General features: G+C 44.4%; 1 protein-coding gene across 1 annotated transcript in view; it reads right to left on the minus strand.

The window, feature by feature from the left end:
- C8a (complement C8 alpha chain) overlaps nt 1-26,511 on the minus strand; it is a 60,218-nt gene that overhangs the window by 2,981 nt on the left and 30,726 nt on the right. The window contains exons 7-10 of the mRNA XM_015484938.2: nt 26,091-26,331; nt 6,603-6,728; nt 5,031-5,191; nt 647-869 (exon numbers count right to left, since the gene is read on the minus strand). Coding sequence (XP_015340424.1) covers nt 647-869; nt 5,031-5,191; nt 6,603-6,728; nt 26,091-26,331 — 751 coding nt within the window. The remainder of the gene's footprint in view (nt 1-646; nt 870-5,030; nt 5,192-6,602; nt 6,729-26,090; nt 26,332-26,511) is intronic.

The following is a 26,511-nucleotide window of genomic DNA, read 5'->3' on the forward strand; positions in this document are numbered from 1 at the left end:
AACCAGTCTGGCAAAGCACCTGAAGTCTGCACTTCCATCTTCCAGAAGGCTGAGACAACAGAGAGTCTTGATGGCAGGGAGAAGGCACAAGAGCCATTAAACATGGGGTCAGGAATGGAACAATAGTGTGTGGGTTCCCAGGCTGGCGGATACAGAGAAGACATAGAAAGGAGGGGCCAGATTTGCAGGTAAATGGATGGCATTGGAGAAGATAATGCTAAGTGAAGTTAGCCAATCCCAAAAAACCAAATGCCAAATGTTTTCTCTGATATAAGGAGGCTGACTCATAGTGGGGTAGGGAGGGGGAGCATGGAGGGTTAGATAAACTCTAGATAGGGTAGAGGGGTTGAAGGGGAAGGGAGGGGACATGGGGTTTGAAATAATGTGGAACGTGATGGACGTCATCATCTAAAGTACATGTAAGAAGACACGAATTGATGTCAACATACTTTAAATAACCAGAGATATGAAAAATTGTGCTGTATACATGTAGTGAGAATTGTAATGCATTCCACTGTCATTTATATTTTTAAAAAATCAATAAAAAAAAAGAAAGAAAGGAGGGGCCAGGAACCCTAAGGTCCCTTCTGCACTGGCCTCTTGGAGCTGGGCCAGGCCAACACCAAGTGGGATGCAAGGCTCTTACCCTCTAGCTCCATCCGCTCACAGGCAGGGCCCTGGCGACCCAGGCCACACTGACATCGGCAGCTGGTGCCCTCCAGGATGGGCTCCCCATTGTTGTAGCAGGGCCCACAGCGGCAGGCGTTGAATTCCAAAAGGTACTGGTCCAAGGCCTGGCGCAGGTTCCGGAGTTTGGTCTCCAGCGGCCCCAGGTTTGCGTGGCGCAGCACCTCATAGATGGGCTGCATCTGCAGGCACAGACAGAACAAGGGCCTCTTCCTGGAATCCAGGAGCCCCCAAACCAGCTGCCACGCTTTGGGTAGGCCTGCTACATGCTGGGCACAAAGGCGGATACCTAACTTGATCCTGCCACACCATGAATTGGCACTAAACACTCCAGCTGGCAGATAAGGAAATGGAGGCTTAGAATGTTCAAGTGAGTGACTCAGGATCACACAGCTGTGAAGTGCAAGAGCCTCTCCGAACATGGGCTTGCTTCCTCTGAAACCTGTGCTCTCCCAGTCCCAGAGTTAAAGGGACCCTAGACATCACTTGTGCCAACACATCTGCCCCCTCCAGCACTTTCAGGAATGAGGAAGCATATAATGCATTTGTCTGTGTTTTGGGGCATATTTTTGGTTTTTACCATCGCCCTTCAATATGGGTCTCAATAAAGGTAGTTGTGTTACTATTGCTGAGCAATCCCCTAATGAGGTAAGCATAGTAGCAGGTGGGTAGGGACCATTCGAGGGCATTTGAGGCTACCCACTCCGGGCAGGACTCCAGGGTTTCTCAGGCTGGGCACTACTCCTGCATTCAGTTGGAGAGTTCCTTATTGGTGGAAGTGAGCTGTCCTGTGTATTGCAGGGTATTTAGTAGCATCCCTGGTCTCTGCACTAGATGCCAGCAACATCCTTGCAGTCATGATCAAAACTGTCTCATGGGCATTACCAAATGTCCCCTGGTGGCAAAATTGCCTTTGGCTCAGACGCAGTAGACGTGGTTGAAAAAGCACTGAATCTGGAGCCAGAAAACCCAGCTTCAGATCCAGGCCGTGCTGTTTCCAGCTGTGGGATCTTTGGCATGCATCACACTGAGCCTCCCTCTCCCCTTGGTAAAGTGAGAACAGCCATCCCACCCTCCAGGTTCCCTGTGAGTGGTGGGAGGTGACACATGGAAAGCTCTGTCACACAGGGAAGGCTGAAAAACCACACTCCCTTCCCAGGTGCTGGCTGAGGACTCCTCACCACCTCTCTCTTGAGTCTGCTCCTCTGAACATAAAACAGGCATTGCACGTATTTCCTAGAACTTTTATAATCTAAAGAAGAAATGAGTGTAAGAGTCTCTATTGTAAGGAGGAAGAATAATATAAAATCCCATTTTATATTAAATGAAATTAATATTTTAAATTAATATCAATGATTAATTGTTTATAATTTAACTAATATTAAAGTACCATTTCATTAGTTAGATGTGACGATGGTTTAAAAAAAAAAAGTGGGAGAGGGAACCCAACAGGGAAAGTGCTTGGCTGGAGTCCTGAGCGGGTCAAAGTGGGCGTCACAGTGGGGTACCGCTCTGGAAGCAGTCAACAGAGGGTGCTTGCAGTAGCCCAGGCTGGTTCCTGGAAATATGGACAAAAAGACCTTGGCGTGTGGTCAGGGCCTGAGGCCCAGGTCACCAGGCAGGTGATGTCCGGACTGGCTGGGCCCCTGGCCAAGGGGAGAGGATCACTTACTGGAAGTTCAGAGAATTTGGCCCCACAGTTAGGACACCGGTGCAAAATGGGCTGCCCTGTGGCTCTGGTTAAAGATGACCCTCAGTACCGGGGAAGGCCAGGACCATCGCAATGTCCCATTGGCCATGCAGCGGGGCTCAGCACTAAGTCCCCAGCTCAGGCCTCCCCTTTTCAGGACCTCAGGAAATGGGCAGGAAGCCACCCTGGGGAGGGCTGGTGGGATTTTCCCAAAAGAAGAGAGGTGGAGAAGAGTCTTAGAATGTGAACTCCCAAAAGACATCGGCAATGATCTGATCCCCATTTACAGGGGAACAAAGAGATTCAGAGCAGGTGGCCACACACTATAAATGACACACAGCACACACAACGCAGCAACGTGGTGTACAGAGCATAAAGCGTACAAGATACGACTCCTGCATTCACTCACCGGAGCACCTGCTGGGAGTAATCACTGCCAGCTCAGAGGACATGCCAGTAAGACCCTGTCTCCACGCTGGACAACAAGTCCCCCAACCCCTCATGAGACCTCCCCTCTGCCCTCTCTCTCCTCAGGTTTGTCCTTCCTTTCCCTGGGAACATTCTCTTTTTGAAGCAGCTCCAACTGTGTCATTTCCCTGCTCTGAAACCTGCCAGTGGCTTAATGTGTCAAATTCACACTTCTTGGGGAGCAGTGTGGGTTCTGGAGATCCTGGGTGTGACAGTCAGCCCAACAGGCTCAAGTGGTGCTGATCCTGATCGTCGGGAAGCTAGGAGCTCCTGTGCTGGCTACTCAGCCTCTGCTTCATCTACCGGCATTTGCTAAATTCCTGCTCCTGTCTCTCTAACTTTGAAATGTAGCATATTACTCCCATGTTATCAAAAGGAAACTGGGCTCACAGAGTGAGAGAGCTCACCCAAGTTCACACATGGAAAAGGTGGCTATGCTGGGCACGAAGGCACATACCTGTAATCCCAGCTGCTCAGGAGACTGAGGCAGGGGGATAGCAAGTTCAGAGCCAGCCTCAGCTACTTGGTGAGGCCCTGAGCAACCCAGCAAGACCCTGTCTCTAAATAAAATATATAAAAAGGGCTTGGGATGTTGCTCAGTGGTTAAGCACCCCCAGGTTCAATCCCTAGTACCAAAAATTAAAAATAAAAAGGTGGCCAAGCCTGATTTAGACTCTCTTTTCCCTTCCTTTCAAATACCAAGCTCTTTTTTTTCGCAAAGACAATGTTCAGCCTCCAAATTATGGACCTCAGTTTTCGTTTTGGAAGTTTTGCTCAGGGCAAACACAAAGCTCACCTTTTGACCATGAAAGTTTATGTATTTCTCCTGATATCAATTTTACAGTTTTTGCCCAAATCACTAATAGCTTGATGATAGCAATTTTCAGACCCTATGTGAATTACAGGTGCGTGAAAGTGGTCCCTTATTGGCAAAGAAATGAAAGCAAGGTTAATTCATCTGACCTCTTTCTTCATAGAAAGCAGGGTGGTACGATAGGTTTTTAGGTTTAACAGTTAGGATCTGTTTTAGGAGAAGAGGTGCGTCCATACCTGGGATTGTAAATGCCCGTAAATAAAAGGGCAAGGAGAGCAAGAAAATATGGTTGGGAAAACAATATTTTGCTTAAAAGGCTGAAACACAAACTTTAAAAAAAAAAACTAGACTACCCTGCATAGCTGGACAACTGCTAGAATAAGCTGCTTCCTTGGCAGATTTGGTAGTTTGACTCCCTTTGTGAGGTTAGTGGTTTAAGCCAAGTTTTCTCAACTTTGTTACTATTGACATTCATTCCAACTCAGGATTTCTTTAGGGGACGGGGGGGGGGGGGCTATTCTGTGTCTTGTAGGATGTCTGCCAGCCTCCATGGCCTCTGATTCCAGTGGTGCTGACCTTGTCCCCTACCAGCTGTAACAATCAGATGTACTAGACATTGCCACATTTTCTCTTTAGATCACAATCACCTCCACTGTTTATTTATCTGTTAGGACAGAAGGAAGTGAGAACTGGATACGAAATCCACAGTTCTGAAGTCCAGGCACTGCCCCTAGTGAAATCTGTGTCCTTTAAACACTCACTCAATTTCCCCAAGCCTTGGTTTCCCCATCTTCTTAATGGGGAGAATCACACCTATGCCCAAGGATCTGTTCACTGATGAGGAGATGAGATCATTTAGAACAGGGACAGCAAATTACAGCCTGAGTCCAAGTGGAACCCACAGGTTGTTTTTTTGTAAGGTCTTTGAGCTAAAAATAGCACTTACATTTTTAAAAGAGTGGTAAAGAAGAAGAAGAGAAAGGAAGCATCCACCAGTCCCACTGTGTGTCAAAGACTGTACATGAAGCCTAAATACATACTATCTGGCCCTTTAGAGAAAAAAAAACCTGCCAAGCTCTTACATGACATATATAATTTTTGTAATTAAACAAGGTTTTATTTGTTTAATGGGCCCTAACCCTGCTGACCTTCCAAACCACTGGTATAAACCTGGCCCCAGAGGAGCCAGTCGGTTTTGGACCCCGGTTCTCCCTGGGCCTGGTCTCAAGCCACACCCTCCCTCTAGTCAGTGTGCTGTTACATTTAATCTTGTTCTTTGATGGGCTCATAATAAGAAATATGAAATGATCTGGTCTGCTTCACTTTCATTCCTCATGGACGTAGGGCTTCTTCAGCTGCGAAAAGACTTACCTCAAAATCGATAACAACAGGATTATACTTTAATGATCTCCCCCAGGAACGGTATGTAATGGCGCTGCTGTTTTGTGTCAAGCCACCGCCCCAGCCAGAACTGCCACCTCGCACCCGAGAAATGACGTCTTCCACAGCCGTGGCCCTCTTGTCTTTTTCTCCTACCAAGGGGATAACTGCATTAGCTCATTTCTCCCAAAAGCCAGAAAACCGGCTGCCAAGCTCCACTAATGAGATCGAGAATAATGTTGATGTTCTCTCCACAGAGCTGTTTCCCATCTTCTGCTCGGCTTAACTAACTAGCAGGACAAGGCAAAGGAAGGACCAAGACATGGAAACAGACTCATCCTCTGGAGTAGAACAGACACTGAGGAGCTAGCCACGCCCAACAGGGAAGATAAAGGGGATGGGGAAATGGGTGGCCATTTATCCACTCATCCATCCATTCCTATTTCAAATTTGACTCAGGCTGGGCATGGTGTCATACACCTGTAATCCCAGTGGCTCACACCTGTAATCCCAGTGGCTCTGGAGGCTGAGGCAGGAGGATTTTGCGTTCAAAGCCAGCCTCAGCAAAAGCGAGGCCCTAAGCAACTCAGTGAGACCCTGTGTCTAAATAAAATACAAAATAGGGCTGGGGATGTGGCTTGGTGGTCGAGTGCCCCTGAGTTCAATCCCTGGTACCTGCCCTCCCCCACCCCACCCCCCAAAAAATAAAGTTGTTTTGGGTCTTCCTATGTGCCAAAAAGATTCAATCAGATATCACAAATGCCATGACAGTTTTCACCATAGGGCTCAGTGGGGGCCATCAGAAAGTGGTCAAATATTCAGTCGGGGATGAAGGGGGTCAGGGGGAAGGTGAGTTGTCTAGGAAGGTGAGTAAGTGTTGGCCAAGAGAAAGGAAAGGTCAAGGCAGGACAGCAGGGAGTGGAGGAACTGTGACTGAAGGCCCTGAGGCAGGAGCAACCTAGCGCTAAGGATTGACTGTGAACTGGTTTGGGATGTGCTTCCCCGACTGCTCTATAAAATGTTTCCTAATCCCTGAGTCCTCTGCCTCTCATATGAAAAAAAAAATACTCAATGCATGTTTGATGAATGAATGAGTCAATGAATACAGGAATTGCCATATTAATTTGTTAAGGAAATGCCACCAAATATTCTTGTGAACTTGGACCTGGTAATCACATTCCCCTTCTCCCTACAGCCTCATTTCTTCCCTCAGGACTGTTATCTGATGAGTCTTCATTCCAACAGACCATTCGTCAAATTCTGCCGACACATTCCCTTCATCCCAGCTCTTGCTTGGATGGATCTTTGTCTAGTACTAGAAATCTGAGGATGGGGGTGGAGGGATCGCTCCATACAAACTCAGATATTTCCTAGGTGGTTACAGGGCATGGGGATTCAAAATAGAGCCCTACATGCATGGGCTGGGGTGTTTAGCATCTGCACTGTGACTATTGACTAAAATGAAACCAGTCAGAGAGGGAAAAAAAAAATCACTTTCATTCCTTGATGGTTTCAAGGAAAGGCTGGCTTCTCTTTTAGGGAGACTCATTGCCAAATACTTGCCAGTTTTGCCAGTTCCAGATCTTTCACAATATTTTCCAGATAAACTTCCTTCAATTTTGATAAAATCATCATATTCCAAGCCGAGGCCACCTCCAATGCATGTCTCAATGTCTTTGCTGGTAGTACCTGCAATAAGGAGACAGAAAAACACAAAATGCTGAGATATTAACAGATATTTGAGACAGTACAGCCAGCTCACACTGGCAAAAGCTAACTTCAGCTTTGGAGTCTGAGAGATCTGGGTTGAAGTGCCCATTCTTGAACCAATTTCAGATTTCTCTTCTGTATGGTTCCAATCCAAATATTTCTTGAAATGAGAAGGGATATATATTGTTAAAACTTGTTGCTTAGAAGATGTTAATTCTTCTTCCTTTATCCATTGTCTACTGAGCCTCCTGGAGGCATTGATTCTAACACATCCATCTCCACGTGGCCCCGTGCTGCTCACCATTGTGCCCAGGTTGGCCCTCCGTATGAATGTCTTCCTTTCTCCTCCTTCAAGGTCTTTCCAAAGTCTACTAAAGCTCCCATTCAAATATCATTTATTCCATGAAGCATCTTTGGATCAGAATGATTCCCCACTTTCTTTACAGCTATCAATGTCCTTGGCACCCTCATGCCCACAGTCACCACAATTCTTTTTATCTAGGTCCTCTGGGTACCACAGAGGGGTCAGTTCCCTGCTAGAAGATGGATAGATGGTAGATGGATAGGTACATCTACCTGCCTTCCCTTTAACCCCACAAGGACTGTCGGTCCCACATCAGCTGCCTTTGACTTTGTCTTCCCTAAAGGACCCACGGAGGAACTTGCTTTTACAGATGAGGAAAGTACTCTTTAAAGCAGTAAGGCCATGCGCCCCGATTACACAAAGAACAGAATTCATCAATGAATAGAGCTGGTTCCCAAGCCTGAGCTAGCCTGAAAAGACAGAGTTAGGTAAGTAGACAGAAGCAAGATGTGGACCAGGTTCAGAGGTCAACTTTATCTGTAGTTAAAGGGGTCTTCTGAAAGCTGTAAATTAGAGTTTGCATTTCAAAATATAATTCCTTTTTTTTTTTTTTTGAGAGAGAGAGAGAGAGAGAGATAATTTTTTTAATATTTATTTTTTAGTTTTCGGCGGACATAACATCTTTATTTGTATGTGGTGCTGAGGATCAAACCCGGGCTGCATGCCAGGCAAGCGCAGTACCACTTGAGCCACATCTCCAGCCCAATATAATTCCTTTTAAAGCAAAAATGAAGTAATTACCCATTGTCGGATTACTAATCTGGTGAGAACAAAGGAATTAGGCTTTGCAATTGAGACTTAGATTCAATATTTTCAAGGGGGTATTGAGAATCAAACTTTATTTGCCTGTATCTCTCATTAAATGACAGCTTCTCTGAGGTCAAGGACGTGTATCTTCTTCCCCATTTTCTCATGAGTGTAGCAGCACAGTACCTGCCATGGTGTAAGTATTCAGAATAAATGACAGATGAATGGAAAAACAAAAGACTTGTGAGTAAATGAAAGCCATGAGCCCTTTGGTAAGGGTTTCCAGTGGAAGAAATATTAGAAATTCATATCCCAGCCACTGACACCCTCTGTGAGCTTGGGAAAGGGCCCAGATCTCACTGGGCCTCAGTTTCCCATTTATGGGGAGAAGGGGCTGTCCTCCCCGGCCTGTGTCAGCTTCAGCCTCCATCACTGTGTGAGTATCGGTTTCCATAGCTGAAAGTGCCTGGGGGGAGCCGTGCTCCAAGCACCAACACTCAGCACCAAGCAGAGGGCTCCTTCTGCCATTTCCATTCGAGTACTTTTAATTTTTAATGCATAACTAATTGAGGAAGATTTAGCATATTTAATTGTTTTGATTAAAAAATGCTTCAACAGTGATCAACAAAAGTGGATGAAAGGAGCTCATGGGCAGAAGCCAGAGTGACTACTTAGGTGAGTGGCGGAGTGCTGCTGAGTTAGAGTGACAGCCTGGTGATTAGCGGGGGGCTGGCGCAGGCATGTGGAGTGATTATGCTCATGCGGGATCTGCCCAGAGCCTGCCATGTGCCCCAGGGGGGAAGAGAACTCCAGCCTGATTTGAGCTGCAAGACTTGACTGCAAAGGAGTGCCTTCTGAGAGAGGACCCTGAATTTGGTACCAGCCAGTAAGAGGAGATCTGTGACTTATAAGGAATCATAGAGCCTGAGAACTAAAGCCCCTTCAGAGCTAAAGCCCACACTTCTCATTTATATTTGAGACACTGGAGGTTCAGAAAGGTTAATTATCTTGGCTAAGGCCACACAGCTGAAAACAGGACTGCTAAAATGCACATTCATATCACCCTTGCCCCAAAGCCCACAGTATTCTCACTCTCCCAGCCATTGCATCAAACTAAATAATTCTCCTGAAGGAAAGGTTTAGTGAACACCTACTGCGTACCTCCCTCCCGCAGCACGTTACATGTTGGGCATCATAGATATCTTGGAATAAAACTAATGTGAATAGGAAGTGAATCTGAATAAGTAAGATCCTGCCTTCAAAGCGAGGTGGTTTGGGGCGATGCACTAACTGAAGTTTAACTTGTATTCCCAAGAGTTGCTTGTTTCAGTACAGCAGGGTCAGAGAGGCACCTCTCAGCAGAAGCTAGGGAGACTCTGGAATCAGTTGTCTGCAGAGGAGGTCAGACCTACGCTGCAGTCCAGGAGCTGAAACTGGCATTGGAAGCCAGGACACAGAACCAAAGAGACAAAAGCAAAGATTCATGGGGGCATAGAGGACAGAGCAGAGAAAGATCAGGAGCTGTCGTGTAGAGCTTGGGTGTCCCCCATAGACTGACCTTATCTGTAGAACCAGGCAACACTCTACCAGTGCTCACTCCCATCCCAGCAGGCTGGGCTGTAGATGTTAGCCTTGGAGTGGATCAAACTAGAGTTTGTTCTGTGCTTTACAAGGCAGTGAACTCTGGAGTTGATTGTTCCCAAACGTGCCACACACTGAGATCATATGGTATGTTGATTAAAAATACAGGTTCCTAGGCCCACCTCCATCAGTTCTGATGCTATATTTCTGGAAAATCAGAAATCTGTATTTTCAACTAGTATCTCAGATTATTTCTATTGCAGTGAATCTAGGACCATATTTTAAGTGTCATGGTCCACGGATAGCTTCTGGTGGCTTGCCCCAAGGTGCTGGCAGTTACCTAAGCTGTAAAAGCCTTTGTCAATGCCATGGATTCAGAAAGAACAGCCAGGTTCATCACATTGGCTCAGAATAAGAATTAGGAATTCAGGCAAACGATCAGGATCCAAAAACCCCTCAGGTGACTAGGTGGCTCCCCACAACATGCAGAGCAAAATGCAACTTGGTGGAGAAAGCTGTCATGTCCTCCCCTAGGGACAAAATACCAAGTGCAGAAGCACAAGGTGGGATGGGCGGAGCTTAGTGCAAGAACAGGAGAAAAGGCCTTGGAGTTTTAGATTACCCCCAGCTCAGCTGGGTGAGGAAGTCAGGTGGAAACTATAAGCAGTGAAATAGAGGAGGGGATAATCTCTTACTCCTCTCCACAAGTAAGAGCTGGGGTAAACTTCTGGAAGTCACACTTTTTAAAAGGAAGCAGGAAAACAGAGTTTCCTACAAGAAATACTATGCAGCCTTTAAAAATAAGGAAATCCTGCAATGTATGGCAGTATGGCTGAACCTTGAAGACACCGTTAAGTGAATTCAGCCAGCACAGAAAGACAGAGACTGCATGATTCTACTTATCTGAGGCATCTGAAGTGGTCAAACTCTAGAATTAAAGAGGACCAGATGATTGCCAGAGGCTGGGAGATGTCAAAACAAGCTGAGTTGCTGATGGATAGTTCTGCACGACGAGTAATCTCAAGAGATCTGTACAGCACTGTCCCTTAGAGTTAATGACGTTGTATTGGATGCTTAAATTTTTGTAAAGAGGGTAGATGCCCTGTTATGTTTTCTTTGTTTGTTTTTTTGTTTGTTTGTTTTTTGGTGCTGGGGATTGAACCCATGGCCTTGTGCATTCGAGGCAAGCATTCTACCAACTGAGCCGTATCACCAGCCCCATGTTATGTTTTCTTAACACAGTAAAATAAAGATAATAAGGAAATAGAGAATAAAAAGAGAAGGAGCAGCCTGAGGGTGAAGAAATTCAAAGCCACATTCCTTTGGGAATCTTTGAAGGGACTGGGAATGTTTACCCGAAGGAGTGAAGAAAGCTCTCTCTTTAAGAGACCAGTAGGACTGGATTAGACTCTCTGGAGTACTGTTGTGAGGAAAAGAAATTTAAAAGGCTTCAAGGGCAAAAACTGGCACCAAAAGGACAGAGGCTCCAGGAAACTGGTGTTAAGTTCAGTGTGAGAGAGAGCATTCTGACTGTGAGAGCCCAGGCAGAGAGGAGGTGTCTCAGGAGGCAGTGACTCCCCTTGACTGCAGGGGACCAAGCAAAGGGGACTGCCTGCCTGCCTACCTGTCAGTCAGGGGTACAGCCAAAAGATATGAAGTGTACAAAAGATCAGTAGTCGTTTAAGCTCTCCTCTAACCCTGAGATTCTGGAACTTTCAAACACTCGAGACAGTTTTAGGAACATTGGAGACAGCCTTGATAAGTACCTAATAGTTTTTACTGTGCACAAGATGTCCTGGAAATATAGGGGACTAAGGAATGTCAAGGAGGCTGGAGTCCAAGCGTGGGAAATGCACATGTAAAGAGGCAGTTATTATGCTTAGAAAAGGACCTGGATCCAGGGTGGCAGGGCCAGGGAAGGCTGCCTTGGGGGCCAGAGGCAGGATATGCTGGGGACACCCAGCACAGACAGAGATTAGCCAAACAAAGGTAGGATGTTGAGATCAGAGGGAGACCATGTGGAGGACCATGATAGCAGCAAGATTCTGCTCAGAAAAGTCAATATGACCTAAACTCCAGAGTAGAAAAGAGACAAGATCAAATGTCACGATCCCCAAGGAAATATAGAGAGCCCTATGGTCCTTCCCACTCCATCCCAAAGAGCCCAAAAGGACAGGTCTCTGGCCACCATGTTTACAGCTTGCTTCCTCTTGGCCTTGGCTGTGGTACAGGTCTGAAAGCTGTCTTTATGCCTCCGTGGAACTGCTACATCGATACAGCTCTGAGGCAGAACCCCAGCTTGACTTCTGAGATGCTGGAACACAGAAAGCCTCTGTCATTCTCAGATTAGAAGCATCAGGTGGAAAACAGCAGGTGCAATGCATTATTTATCTCTTTGCAAGAAGCAAATACCATTCAGGTTGCTCTGATCTATGTGCAATGTTGCTTTGTTACGTTGGTTGCCCCCAAAGACAGCCTCAGAAGAGAAAAGAGCATTATGTATTCTATTTCCTGCCATCACATTGGGAAGGTGACCGGGGAGTCTGTGGCTGGGCTGGTTGGGAAGTGCTGGCTAACTACCCTGCCCTCTTAGGTTTCATTTATCCATTGAAACTCGTGTTTCTTCCCAACGACCCGAGAATGGTCTAAGGACCTCTCAGCCTTTGCATGTACTATTATCTCTGGCTCGAAAGTCTCCTGGTCTCTGAGTTTCTTCTATTCAGCTCCAGAGAGCCTTTTCTTACACCCCCAAGGGTCCCTACAACACCCTTCTCCTTCCTTCCAGCACTGTATTTAACACACCCTAATAATCTTCCACATCTTGGCCTTTTATTCCTACTTAACTAGATATAAGCCCCTAAGTCATCCCTTGGGTTCATATGGTTCACTGCAGAGCCTGGCCTGTCCCCAGCCCCTGGGAGTACTGCGGATCACCGCGTTCAACCTCTCTAGACAATACCTCTAAAATGGGGAGTCACAGACCTTTCTTTAATTGAAGATTTGAGCCACAGCTTTGTAATATCTTATGCTTGATGAAGAGTTGATATTTTCTAAAAACACTTCCATCTGCTTTATCTCATTTCAGCAACCTTCTGAGCAAAGAGGACTAACATGTTACAGACTTAATAGAAAAGGCCATGGCTGCAGTGGTTAAAGAATGTGCCCTCTGGGGACAGAATTCTACCATTAGCTGGTAATGTGACTGACTTATTTTACCTCATTTTCCCAGTCTTGGAAATGGGGAATGATCAAGATTGCTATACATGAATGCCTAAAAGTAATGTCTGGCACAACTAGGTGTGCAAGGAATTTTAGGTTTCACTGTTAGGTGACTTTCTCAAGAACCATGTCTTTGAAGTAAAGTAGGCTATACCCAAACTCTAGGACCATTCAATTTGACCATGCTAGGGGCACTCTGCAGGAAAACGTTCTTCATGTACCATGAGAGCCATGGTAGTCCCAAAAGGAGGCTTGCTGAGCCCTTCATTCCCTGACTCACTCGTTACACAAGGAAGCTCAGAGGAAGGCAGCTGTGCTCCCTCCCAGTGGCAGTGTCAGGGCTGCAGTCCGAGGCCTTTGTCTCTCCAATGTGGGCTTGTCTTCAGAGGTTCAGCTCTTCTGGCTGGTTGGAGCCAGGCCAAGAGGCAGCACACTGAAGGCCAGGCTCTGAAACAGAAACTGCCTGAGCTGGAATTCCACCCCTGCCCAGTTACTATCTGGGCAATTGTTTGATCTCTCTGTGCTTGTCTTCCTACCTGTGAGGTGGGGATTTTAATACTGTCTGTCTCCCAGCATTATTGGGAGGGTGAAGTGCTCAAGGCGGTCTAGCAATAATGGTCAAGGGCTGTTACTGTTTCCGGAAGTGCTGCAGGCTATGCTGAGGCTCTGGCTCCTGAGTCTAATCTGGAAGGTTAGAGAAAGAGGGAGGCAGGAGAGTCTGTGAGGACAAGTTTCCTTCATCAATGTGACTATAGTATAAGCTGGTGAACGAAGAGGAAGAAGGACACACCCCAATTTGCCAAGTTCCTATTAAGTGCCAGGTAGGAATTCTCCATGTTATTTAAGATTCACATGCCATTCCATAATGAATTATTCTCATTTTAGAGGGGAGAAAATCCCGATAGTTTAAAATTAGATAGTTAAAGTCACTTGCCAAAAATTATACAGTAAGTAAATAGGATCAAGTGGAATAGGACCAAGTTCCGTGTCCAGAGCCCACGTTCTCTATGCTACATTATATTTCCTGTGGGGCAGAGCAGTAGGGATAGCTCTGGGAATAATTTTTGCATCATCGCAGCTTTTCTCCTTTAAGTACAAATCCATTTTTCAGTGATATTAGAGGTGGAAATGCAAAATCAGAAGGATGGCACAGAGTGTCACTCAGTTCCATGTGTATGCAGATGACTTAAGGGGAATGGGGACAGAGCCAAGACACCAGGAGTCTGTCAGTCAATCAATACCATCCATCACCGTGAAGCCTGGTTGTCATGGTAACTAGGGATAAAGCCCGGAGCTTGTTAGAATCCAGTGAGAGTCTGTTCGGGGTGACTGGTTGGATAGCAGACACAGCAAACAACCCGCTGGGCCATCCCAGACTGCTGGGCCATGAATACAGGACCCTTGGCAATCAGGTTTCTGCTGACCTGACTCCCTTCATTGTCCAGTTCATCTCAGACCCTCTAGGATACCACTCCTGACTCTGTCGAGTGTAAGGAGAGCTTCAGAGAACGTGCAGCTTATTTAGGATTGACCCACCCTAGTTAGAAAGGGCCCAGGTCTCTGCTGTGGGCCAGCCTCTGCTTCTGGGTGGGACCGTGAATACAGCATTAACAGGACACACCCTGGAAACAGGTGGTTGCAATACTGTGACACGAAAGCAAAGTCCCAAATACATGGAAGCATCTAAGACGGGCTACCAACCCAAAACTAGGGAGACAGAATGACTGCCCGGAAGAATCCTTGCCAAGCTAGGCTGAGACCTAGGGATGGAAGTGTTAGGCAGGCAAGGAAGGGAGGGGGAGAAGGGCAGAATCCTAAAGAGAATGTCAGAGTGGTGTGCCCAGGGACCAGCACATAGCTCATACAGCACGGCCAGTAGTGAGCGAGGTGGCTGGATCTGTGAGCAGGCTTGCAGCACGTTCACCCAGGTGCTGGTCAGCCTTTCCAGGACAGGGATCCTCCTGTTCTCAGGCTCATCTTTGCGTGGCTCCTGTAGCTGGCCATCCTCTCTGTGGCTTCTGAGAGGCCAACACTGAGTCCATTTCCTTGCTAACATTGCTATCACTACCTGACATAACCCAGCCACAGGACTGCTCTCATTTACACCAGGGCCCAGGGGCAAGCCTTGGGGTGAACATGGGTACTCATTCCCTTGTAATGCCCCCTACTGAGAAAGCCCCCCACTCACTGATCCCCCGGTCAGCACCTACTCCTGCTAATTTTGGAAGATAAGATTTGAATATCTTTGGAGCTTATAAAATGGGAGAGGCAGAAAAGGTGGACTGTGCTTTGTGCTTCTGTTATGGTGTGAACTGATCAATAAAAGCAAGTAGGTTAACATAGATAAGGTTAGATTAACAGAGTAACTTGATCTTGTGGCCTTGCATAGGATAAAGGACGTGGGGTTTATAGATATTAGCAGAATGACAGATGAAAATGTGTGTGGAGGCCATAAGATAACTGCAGTTTTAAGTAGGCATCCTATAAGTTACTAGTACTGAGTGTGTAAAGCAAATGCTCTGGTAGAGACTCATTAGTCACTTGCAATAGTTTCCACCTTGCTGGGATTATGGGAATAGGGTCACTGTAGTCATTTGAGTAAAAAGATGTGACTATAGAAACTCCATCTTAGTTTGTTACTGTCCCTGTGAAGAGAGAACTGCATAAACCATTTCTAGGAAATAGAAACTAATGCTGTTTTCTTATAAAAAATTGCTTTCTGTACTTTGTACCCCACAAACTATACCCTTCTCAGGATGCAGTGGTGGTCATAGTGAGCTACATCCTAGGTTTGAATGTCCTTGGGGGTCTACATGCCTTTGAAGTAGATTCTCACCCTGCCAACCCCTGCCCAAATTCAGGATGTTACTGTCTAGCACCTGCTTGAACCCAGAACTGTGGTCAACTGAACTGCAAAGCTAATGCTATTTTTTAGCTTCTGTTTATCGCTTGCTTGCTGACTGGAAAACTCCAGTCCTGCCTAGAGCCCACAGGTCCCACTTATTAATGTTTTAATTTCTGTGATTGGCTAGCTTACATGACGATAAGCAAGTCACTGAGTTGTGGTTTTTGTGCTTATATTCTCCTTGGATGGACCAGGAAGCTGCTGTCCTCCCACAGAGCTTGAGTCTCAGTGGTAGCTGACAGTTCCTGGCCAGGAGAATAAAGTTCTCTTATGATTTGAAATTCGGACTTAGAGTGCTTTCTGGAGCGGCCCCCATAACACTTCTACTGTACCTGTTTTTATTCAGGCTTTGTATGTTCTTAACTAACTGGACATTTCTCGAGGGCAGGGATCTGTGTTTCATCCCTGTGTTCTCAGAAATCATGATACTCAGCATTTACTCTCCTGGGTGTCTAGCTTCCTGACTAAAGATCTTGGGATTTGTCAGATTCCATAATTGTGTAAGCAGATTCCTTCTATAAACCCCTTTAATAATACACATTTATTCATTCATTCATTCATTTACATGAGGATAGATAGAGCTAGAAATAAACTTCTCATTCTGTTTCTCTTCAGAACACAAACTCATACACTTCCCAAGGCCTCTCTTATTGCCACTGGTGACTTTTCCTTTATTTAAGATGATTAAGTACACACCTGCAGTACAGCCCCTACAGCACACTGAGTGAACACAGTGTTTTCAGTATCTTCTTACCACCCCCAAAAATAAGAAATGCTTTTTTTTTTTTTGGTATCAGGAATTAAACCCTGAGGCACTTAACCACTGAGCCACATCCCCATCCTTTTTTATATTTATTTTAAGATGGGGTCTTGTTTAGTTGCTTAGAGCCTCACTAAGTCACTGGAGCTGGCTTTGAACTTGTGATGCTCCTGCCTCAGCCCCCCTGAGCCACTGGGATTATAGGCATGCACCACTGTGCCCAGCAAGAAATACATTTTACATCATGATCCAAATCCACACAGATTCATCAAAAATAAATCTCCATACTTAGCTATACTTTGAGTCATGCTGTCTGACATGTTCCATCATATTGTATTATGTATTATGTTTTATCAAATATTATTTAATGTTGGCCGTGACCTAGTGAATTTCTTTGACCTACTGCTGGTCTATGGCCTGCAGTTTGAAAAACCCTAGGTTAAGACATCCCTGAGGCATTGCAGCATGTTGGTTAAGATAACCCGTGTCTGAGTTGACTCCTGACGCACTGGTGTACAGCTGTGTGACCTTGGGCAAGTTATTTACCATTGCTGAACCTAAGTTATTCCCTTATAAGTTGGAGATTATAGTATCCTTTACACAGGTCTCTCCTGATTAAGTGAGATAGTGCTTTCAAAATGCTATACCATGTCTACCTGGTACATGCTCAGTAACTATTGGTGGTCTTTCCACCCCTGCTAGAGTCTCAGCCTCTGCTCGCTAGCACCAGAATGAATGACAAAATGTAGGGCAAAGGAAGTAACACGTGGAGGATACATAAAACCTTAACCAGAAGACCTTGGTTCAATATTGAGTGTTTACATTGACCTGTTAAAAACTCTTTGGGGGGCTAAGGTTGTGGCTCAGTGGTAGAGTGCTTGTCTAGTGTGTGTGTGGCACTGGGTTCAATTCTCAACACCACTTATAAATAAATAAGTAAGGTCCATCAACAACTACAAAAAAAAATTTAAAAAGAAACTCCTTGGGTTTTTTGTTTGTTTGGTTTTGTTTCTGGGTACCGGGAATTAAACTTAGGGGCACATGATCACTGAGCCACATCCCTAGCCCTATTTTGTATTTTATTTAGAGACAGGGTCTCACTGAGTTGCTTGGTGCCTCATTTTTGCTAGGGCTGGCTTTGAACTCGCGATCCTTCTGCCTCAGCCTCCCAAGCAGCTGGGATGACATGTGTGCGCCACCATGTCAGCTGTTATTGTTGTTTTATTATTTTTGTTTTAGTACTGGCATTGAACCTGGGAGCTCCACCATTGAGCTATCTCCCCAGGGACCCTTTTTTATTTTTTATTTTAAGACCAGGTCTCACTAAGTTACTGAGGATGGCCTCAAACTTGCAATCCTTATGCCTAGGGCTCCCAGTAGCTAGGATTACGGGCATGCATGATAGCACCTGGACTCTTCAGCTCTTTAGTTCTCTGCCTTCTCTCTACAAAATTGGGGCAAAAACAATACCATTCCTCATAAAACTATTATGAAGGTCCATTTGAATGCCAGATGTGAATGTGTATTTGCTTTACAAATATTAGGAATTATTATATGTAAATACATTTTATTAAAACCAAATACTTCAGTTGATTCTAAGTACAGCGAATGAGAAAACGATTGATAGTTCAACTGCGGTGGTAACCAATTTGACTGTCCGCAAAGCCAAGTATGCCTGACTATAATCAGATGATTATAACAAAGGGAAACCTGTTACCATCTCAGAACCCCCAGTGAGAGGAACCATGTGTTTATCACATTGGTATCTAGACAGTGCTCTCCATGCTAAGTGTGCTTAATATGTGTTTGTTGAATGAAAGGCTAAAGAAATGAATGATGAAGGAGGGGAGAGAGAGGAAAAGGAGATAGAGCTATAATTGACGTGCACTTCAGCGAGGTGTTGTTCACTTCTGTCCCTGTGGTTTTTTCTCTGTTGTGCGTTAGTGGTGGCCAGCTGGCCCAAGCACTCTGCCGGGCAGGGGATGATCAATGATGGTTGGATATCTACACTCTTGCTGGAAGGGTCTTCCAGGGTCACTGTTATCTGGAATCTATCAGGGTCAGGGATGATGGAGAGCAGGCACTGATTTGGGCAGCATTGTTAACACTTTGAAAGATAGTGATGAGAATTCAATGTGACCTTGATAAATGGGAAGTGTGGTCTCTCCAAAACTGGATGAAGCTCTGAAGACAGAAATGAATGATCTTGATCAAAACAATGGGCAGGTGGAGGAGGAGGCGTGATTGCTAAGCCAAAAGTATCGGCCACCACCGAGGGCAGGATATACTGGTAATGATGTCCCTACCGTTTGAACATATTTCAGGGCTGACCCATTTCAGAACCCAATGAGATAGATCTTCTCCTTATTTACCATTTACAGGTGGGAGAACAATTAATATTCCACAATTAACCCTTGGAAAGTTGGAATAATAGCATATATTAATAGGTGAAGATATCACTGACATGAATCGCATGTGGTTTGTCCCCTCCAAAACTCATATTAAAATTGAATTCCTGCTGGGAATGGTGGTGCATACCTGTAATCCCAGCGGCTTGGGAGACTGAAGCAGGAGGATTGTGAGTTCAAAGCCAGCCTTAGCAAAAGTGAGGTGCTAAGCGACTCAGTGAGACCCTGTCTGTAAATAAAATACAAAATAGGGCTGCAGGTGTGGCTCAGTGGTTGAGTGCACCTGAGTTCAATTCCCGGTTCCCACCCCCCAAAAATTTAATTCCTAATATCACAGTGGGAGAGGTAGGAAGTTCTCTTAAGAAGTGAACAGGTCATTAAGAAGGATTCATGCCTTTCTCATAGGAATGAGTTCATTCTTGCTAGACTGGATGTTATAAAGTGCTTCATCAACTCTGAATTCACCCACTGCCTCTCTGCTTTTCTGCCAAGTTATGATGCAGCATGAGGCCCCCACCAGAAGCTAAGAAGATACCATGCCATGTTCTTAGACTTACCAGCCTTCAGAAACTTGAGTCAAAATAAATCTGTTTTTTATAAGTTACCAAGTCTCAGGTATTCTGTTATTACAACAGAAAATGGACTAAGACAAATATCAACATATTACAGTAATAACAGGTCACATTTTCAGACTTTTACTCTATGTCAGGCACTGGGCCATATGTTCACATACATCATTTCATTTCATATTCATGACAACTGTATGAAACATGTATTGTTGCGTTTAGCAGAAAGGTACCTGAGCCACAGAAATGCTAATGAATTTGCCTGTGGGTCACATGACTGATCAATGGTGGGAGCAGGACTTGAAACAGGCAATCTGATTTAGCAACTACTTCAGCAAGTAAAATTTATCGAGCTCGCATTAGAGTGCAGGCAGTGCGCTGAATATTCTCTGTGGATAAGTCCACTTATTCCTCATGACTACTCTATGAGATAAATGAAAACATGTCCAGCTCACAAGTGAGGAAGCTGAGATATAAAATATTAAATAATCTACCTGGTGTCACACAGTGAGTGACAGTACCCATGCTTTTAATCACTATGCTATATTAATATCCTACATTGAAGAAAAAATATCTATTAAATTCTTAGCATGTAACATGCAATTATTCTCAAACCCTGGTTATTATTCTTATTTGGTCTTTAGGAAGCTGAAATTCATAGAGATTAAGAATATTAATCAGTGACTAAGTGGTAAAACCAGAAGTGTCTGGCTCTACAGTTTAGGTCAGTTTAGACCACATCACTCATGGTTCTGAAGGCTGGTAAGTTTAGTTTCTTAATTCCACAAACTGTGGTCAGTTGCTTCTGATATCTACTGAGTCTATCAAAAATTGTAATCCATCATAGTAACTACAGTTTGGACCATGTTTTACTTAGCAGTGCTTTTTGTAACCATTGTCTTGGTTAATTCTCATGATAACCTTTTGCAGTAGTTACAATTGTCCCTACATTAGTGATGGGAAAACTGACACAGAGATGTGAGGTATCGGCTTCAAAAATGGCAGAACTTGGATGAAAAACATACCTCTGAGAAAAGAATCCCTTCCACTCCCATACTGCCTGCTGCCTACGATGGGGCCCCAGCACACCATTGTTTCCTTCACAGCAGAGCATGCACACAAGCCGTTTTCTGTAAGGTCTTTGCAAAACCCTTGCATATGGCCACAAATCATAGAATCACAGCCTTTGGAGTCTTGAAGTCTCTCAGTTGAATTTTCCATTCCGTGCAGGGTTTTCATTACAGCAGACCTGGGAGAGGAATCCTGTCAGATTTCCTTAAATTAATCAATAGGAACCATTCTAGTTCATGTTGCATTTTGGGGAGACTAAGAGCACCTGAGATGAAACAAATGTGCCAAGCCCTATCTACATGAGCAAAAAAGAGAGAAAAAGTAGGTCCAAGGTGGACCACTTAGTCTAGAAGACGTGAATAGAAGATCCATCTCACCATTGATGCTTTCCTCATTTTGCATGCCCCTTGGCGAGAGGGAAGCTACACAGAAAACAGGGCAGCATTGTCAGTGGTAGAAGAGAGAATGGAGAGGAGAGGAAGGGACAGGTGGTGGACACTGAAAGGGTGACTAATGAGATAGGTGGGAAGAGGAAGGGAAGAGGCCGACGTTATTCCCAAGCTGTGAGATCTAAGGCCAGCTGCGATGCAAGGTGGGGAAAGGTGACTTTAACTTAGAGTATCTTGAGTATTTTCCATTGACTAGTGATATGACCTTTCGCCTGTAAAAATGAGGACACGTCTCCTCTCTCCCAGGATCATTGAAAATATTAAGATGGAAGATTAGAGAAAAAGCATTTAGTGTAGAGCCTGGCACATAAATATTTTTGCACCTATCTATCAGGAAGTCGGTGATGCCTCTGGTAGAGAACATATTCAGAAGAGGAACATGCAGGGTTTGGGGTGAGAAGGCTGTGCTGTGACTGCCTAGGGGTGCCACAGTCCTCTCTTCATTCAAGAATCCCCATATGTCACCAGGCGTGGTGGTGCACACCTGTAATCCCAGCGGTTCAGGAGACTGAGGCAGGAGAATCGTGAGTTCAAAGCCAGCCTCAGCAATAATGAGGCGCTAAGCAACTCAGTAAGACCCTGTCTCTGAATAAAATACAAAATAGGGCTGGGGATTTGGCTCAGTGGTTGAGTGCCTCTGAGTTTCAATCCCCAGTACAAAAAAAAAAAAAAAGAATCCCCATATTTCCAGTTCCTGCAGGCATCTCTACCAGAGGATGGTGTCCCCAGACAAGACAGCAAGACAGCAAGCCTTCTTACCACAGTGTGTGTGTGTGTGTGTGTGCATGTGTGTGTACCTCGTGTGTGTGGTAGAAATATTATTTCCAGAAAAGAGCAATTTATATTTCCCCCAATCCATACCCAGTCCATGTGCAGATTCTCTCAATTCTGCTTTCAAATGTGTCCCAGCTCTGTTATGTTCTCCCATCTTCATTCTGGATCCCTCACCTGGACATCAGTAAGAACCTTCTCAGTATTCTTCCTGTGTCTACTGCAACCTCCTCTAGTCTGTGTTCTGCCCAGCAGTGGAATGACTAGCTGACACATGGATTAGCCCATAGCACTGCCCTGGGGTCACCCACATCACTGCAGATATGCTCCATTCTTCTTACCATGGCCAGCAAGACCCTTCGAGCCACTCTAGGTTTCTTCCACCCTCAGTTCCTGCTGTTCCTCCCTTAGCCACAGGTGGCCTCTTTCATTCTCCATCATCCCACACTCCTTCCTCTTTCACAGGCTGTCTACTCTGCCCAGACACCTTCCCCTTGTCTTTGGTGTCTCCCCTTCATCCTTAGACTCCCACCTCGGCTTGGATTTCACTTCTTCAAAGACATTTTGTCAGACCATTCCAAGCTGAATATCTCTTCCCACCAGGGCAGTTATTCTGTTTCTACAACCTGTACATTTTATACATGGCTGTTATCCTAATTTGCAAGTATATATTGATGGATGGGTTCACTCAACACGAGTTATTTAGCCCCACTACGTGCCAGTCACCTTGCTAGAAAATGAATTTTCATCAAAGCACAAAAAAGATGAAATCTCTGCTCTCATGAGATGCACATTTTCACATACAGGAGATTGGCAATAAACAAATAAGTAACTGAGCAAAGTAGTGAGTGTATAAATAGTGGTATGCTGAGAATTAAGATAGGGCCACGGAACAGTGTGTCATGGTCACGTGGTAAGGAAAGGCCTCTCTGAATAGTTGGCACCAAGTTGAGATCTGCATAAGAATACTGCTCAGCACACCTTGGTGGAAAGGACAACTACAAGAAAGGTGCAGCCCTCAGAAAGACTGAGGTGAAAACAAGCTTGGGGTGTTGGCAGTGCTACAGATGCAATGGCAATGACCAAAAAAGCAAGAAAATAAGTGAAAGAAAAGCTCATGATATTCCCGCAATATCCGGATGAGAGAGATGGCTCCTTTGGACTAATAGAGAGGGGAGGACAGATGTCCATGTACACTTTAGAATTAAAGTTGACAGATCTCAATGATGAGAGGCAGGAAGGAAAATTAGTTTCTTCCACTGGAGGATGAGCTTCAAAAAACAGGGACCATAGTGATCTTGTTCACCTGGCACTGAATGTGGTTGAATGAGTGAGTGAGTGTGTGAACCTTCCATGGGAGAAGGGGCAGAGGAAGAAGGTAAGGGCAGGTTTCATAGAGATGAGGATGTCCATATGAGGTTCAGAAAGGTGATCTGAAGTTTGTCAGGTAAGCAAGACAGGGAAGAGCATCAGAGGATGAGGGAACGGCTTTGCAAAGGAGGCATGAAACATACAAAATAAACAGAACAGTGTCACTGAAGTCCTTCATCTGCCAAAGGTGAACTGTCAGCTCTGCAACTGTGCCAGATTCCAGAAAAGCCAGAATGGAGAATACATGGCTGTCTTTGTCACATCCTGATACCAAGACAAATAATGAAAGCTCGAAAGATCATGAAGGAGGAAAAAAACAACAAAAAAACACTCAAATCCAGAAGTTCAAGCCCCAAACCATACAGATTCCTGCAGAAAGTAGAAAGCTGTCATTTGTACCCATGAGAAAGTTCTGGGACTCATTGAAGTCTAACATCACCTCCCCAAAATCCACGACTCCCCTTGATTTGTTTGATGCATGGCCCCATGCCGTCTTTGGGGGAGAAGCCTTTGATCTAAGGGACGGGACACATTAGGAAAAAAAAAAAACAGTCTTGAGCATCCTTTGGGACAAACCCAGAGAGAATCTGAGACAAACTCAAGGACAAAAGATTCCCCCAGAGCAGAGCAGTATGCTTCATTTCAATCGTTCCATACCAAGCTCAGCCATTTGAGGACATGAAGGTACCACCCAGGATGTATCTTAGATCAAGCACTTAATAGAACATAAATTAAAGTCATGTAGATCAAAGATAGAGAAAGAGAAAAAAAATGGTCACAGAGAGGAAAGGCAGAGGAAAAAAGGGGGAGAAATGGGAGACCGATGACTGGAAAGAAAGGAAATGAGAAAGAGGGTATGAGAGAGAGAGACGGAGAAAAAACTAACCAAACATCAAATCCAGAGAAAGGGTGTAGGCCGTGCAATTTGTCAAAGGGAGAGAAGGTAGATGTTTTTGTTCTTTGTAGGTTAATATGTAAATGACATTCTGATTTATTAGCGATCTCCAGCAGATGAGGTGATGATTAGCACATTTCCATATTTATAGAAAAGCAACACTAACTTTCCAGATTTATAGAAAATCAGCTCTTCACAAATAGCAAATTGTGCTATTATCGACATATGGTTTTCTATAAACAGAGTTGAGGTAATTATCCCTGGGACAATTTGTCGGTGGGCTCCTTTTGAATATTAACCACGTTGGAAGCCCATCTCTGCCCCCACATATTTTAAAGAAGGAGGGGCCACTCCATACCCAAGGCAATTAATTAGTAATCCCACCCTAAAGACAGGAGCCCAAATGAAAGGCTATACCAAACCACCATGGGAAACTAAATTAGCTTCCCTGAGGAGCCTCCCCACTTGTATGGCTAAAACTGGGGTAACAGCTACCTCCAAGTGTTGTTGTAAAAGTAAAAAGAGAATATCTGTAGTTGTACTTGGAACCTAGGCAGTGCTCACCAAACATTAATTCTTTCTCATCCCTCGAATTTTTTAATGATTCTAAAAGGACTCACTTGAATACAGTTTTTCTCTTTTTTACAGTGATCCATAGTAAGCTGTTTATTTTGTATTATTATACAATGCATGCATACTTATCTCTATTTAACTAGAAAAAGTTTCCTGAAGCAATAATTTAACTTCAGTGCCTATAATCCACTGTGTTATTTTCTGTTCTATCTTTTGTTATTCAAAATTTTGCGTGTGATCCATACATTGATTTTGAGACCTCCTATTGGATTGCAACCTGCAGTTTGAATACTGAGGGTAGAAACGACCTTTTTGTCCCTAGAACAAACACTGGAATATTGGATGTTCAACAGAGTATCTTGAATTACCATTTTTTTTTTTTGGTGGTGCTGGGGATTGAACCCAGGGCCTTGTGCATACGAGTTGAATTGCTTTTTGAAAGAGAGATAGGTAGATGGATGAATTAATGAATAACCCAGCCAGGAATTCCTGTCTTGTTTTGCACACTTACTGTATTTGTAGCTAGCCCTGTATTGAGCACTAGCGAGAGAGAAAAGCACCAGACACAAGGCTTGCTTTCACAGATCTTGCTATTTAGATGAGGAAGAAAAAAAAAATCACATTTGGAAAAATGTTTTTTAAAGTATAAACTGTATGAAATTTATATGAATGTGGTTTTTTTTTTTTTTAAAAAAAAGGAGTGACTAGCCTGGGCTGGTGCAGTCAAGGAAATGTCTTGAAACTATGGCAGTTTGAACTTGGCTTTGCAATTCTGATAGATCTCTTAACCTTCATTCATTCATTGTGTTGGTTAGTGGTTCTCAAACTGTAATGAGCATCAGAATCATCTGGAAGGCTAGTAAAAATAAATTCCTGAGCTCACTTCCAGAGTTTCTGGTTTGATTTAGTTAGGTTTGGAATGGGGGCTGAGAAACCACCTAACTAGCAGATTCCCAGGTGATGTTATGTGGCTAGCTGGAGACCCACACTGGAGAAGCAATGTTCTAGTAGGTTGAGTGAGATGGTGAAGGTTGTTGATGTCACACAAGGTGCTCAGACATTATTCTTGCCATTCAGGATATTAGGCAAGGAAGTAGTACCATAAATCTATGAGTAGAAAGATCTGTATGGCAGGATTGTTGAACATGAACCAAGGAGCCTGCCCCAAGAGACCATGCAGAAACTGATGCTATAAGTAAGAGATGAGAGCCCGTCTACCACTGAAGGAGTGGAGACAGAGAAGACAGATGGATGAGAAAGAGCTGAAGGTCTGTTGAGATCCACAGGGAATCCGAGTGACTGGGTTTACAGTGTCTATGACTCACTGCATAGAAATTCCTTTAACTAAAAATCCATATATAAAGGAAGTCTTCACACTGTAAATTTAAAAATCTCCAATTTTTTTTTTAAAGAGGTAACTTGGAGGTAAAGGGAAGTACATTATTTAGGAGGTCTAGATGAATGAGTTCGAATCCTGTTTAGTCATTCTACCTTCCTGGACCTCACTTTCCCGGGAATAACAAGACTTATGTTACCTGATAGATTTATCAAGAACACTCAACGAGATTATCCAGGTTTCGGAGTCGGTGCTTAGAAAACAGCAAAGCCCGCCCGGGCATAAGCACTGGCCATGGTGTGTATGCAGTTTCTGCTTTACTTACCAAGCAATTCCATTTTTTCTTTGTTGAGCACCAGGATATATTCATAAGTGCCACCCATGGATCCAGATGTGATGTAGTGGGTGCCATAGTCATTGATGAACTTGGCGTACATGCCGTAATTGTACTGCTCTGGAAGCTCCATTAACGACTGCAGCATTCCTTCATCCAGCATGATATTCTGTCTCCTCATCTTAAAATGGGCAGTCTGCACCTTCGTGAAGATTCTCATGAAGCTGTATTTCTGCCAGCAGCCACCATTCAAGAGGCAAACGAACAGAGAGCATTTACCATGAGATAATGCAAAACGCTAGTATTTAGTTTCCAAGGAAAATATGTGAACATAAATACATATAATTACTATTAGATTTTACAAGCATGTATTGGACAGCAGGGTGTGCCAGACTTTTTCTTCCAAGTCCTC

The sequence above is a fragment of the Marmota marmota genome, unplaced genomic scaffold (assembly GCF_001458135.2).
Source record: "Marmota marmota marmota unplaced genomic scaffold, marMar, whole genome shotgun sequence".
NCBI classification, from domain to species: domain Eukaryota; kingdom Metazoa; phylum Chordata; class Mammalia; order Rodentia; family Sciuridae; genus Marmota; species Marmota marmota.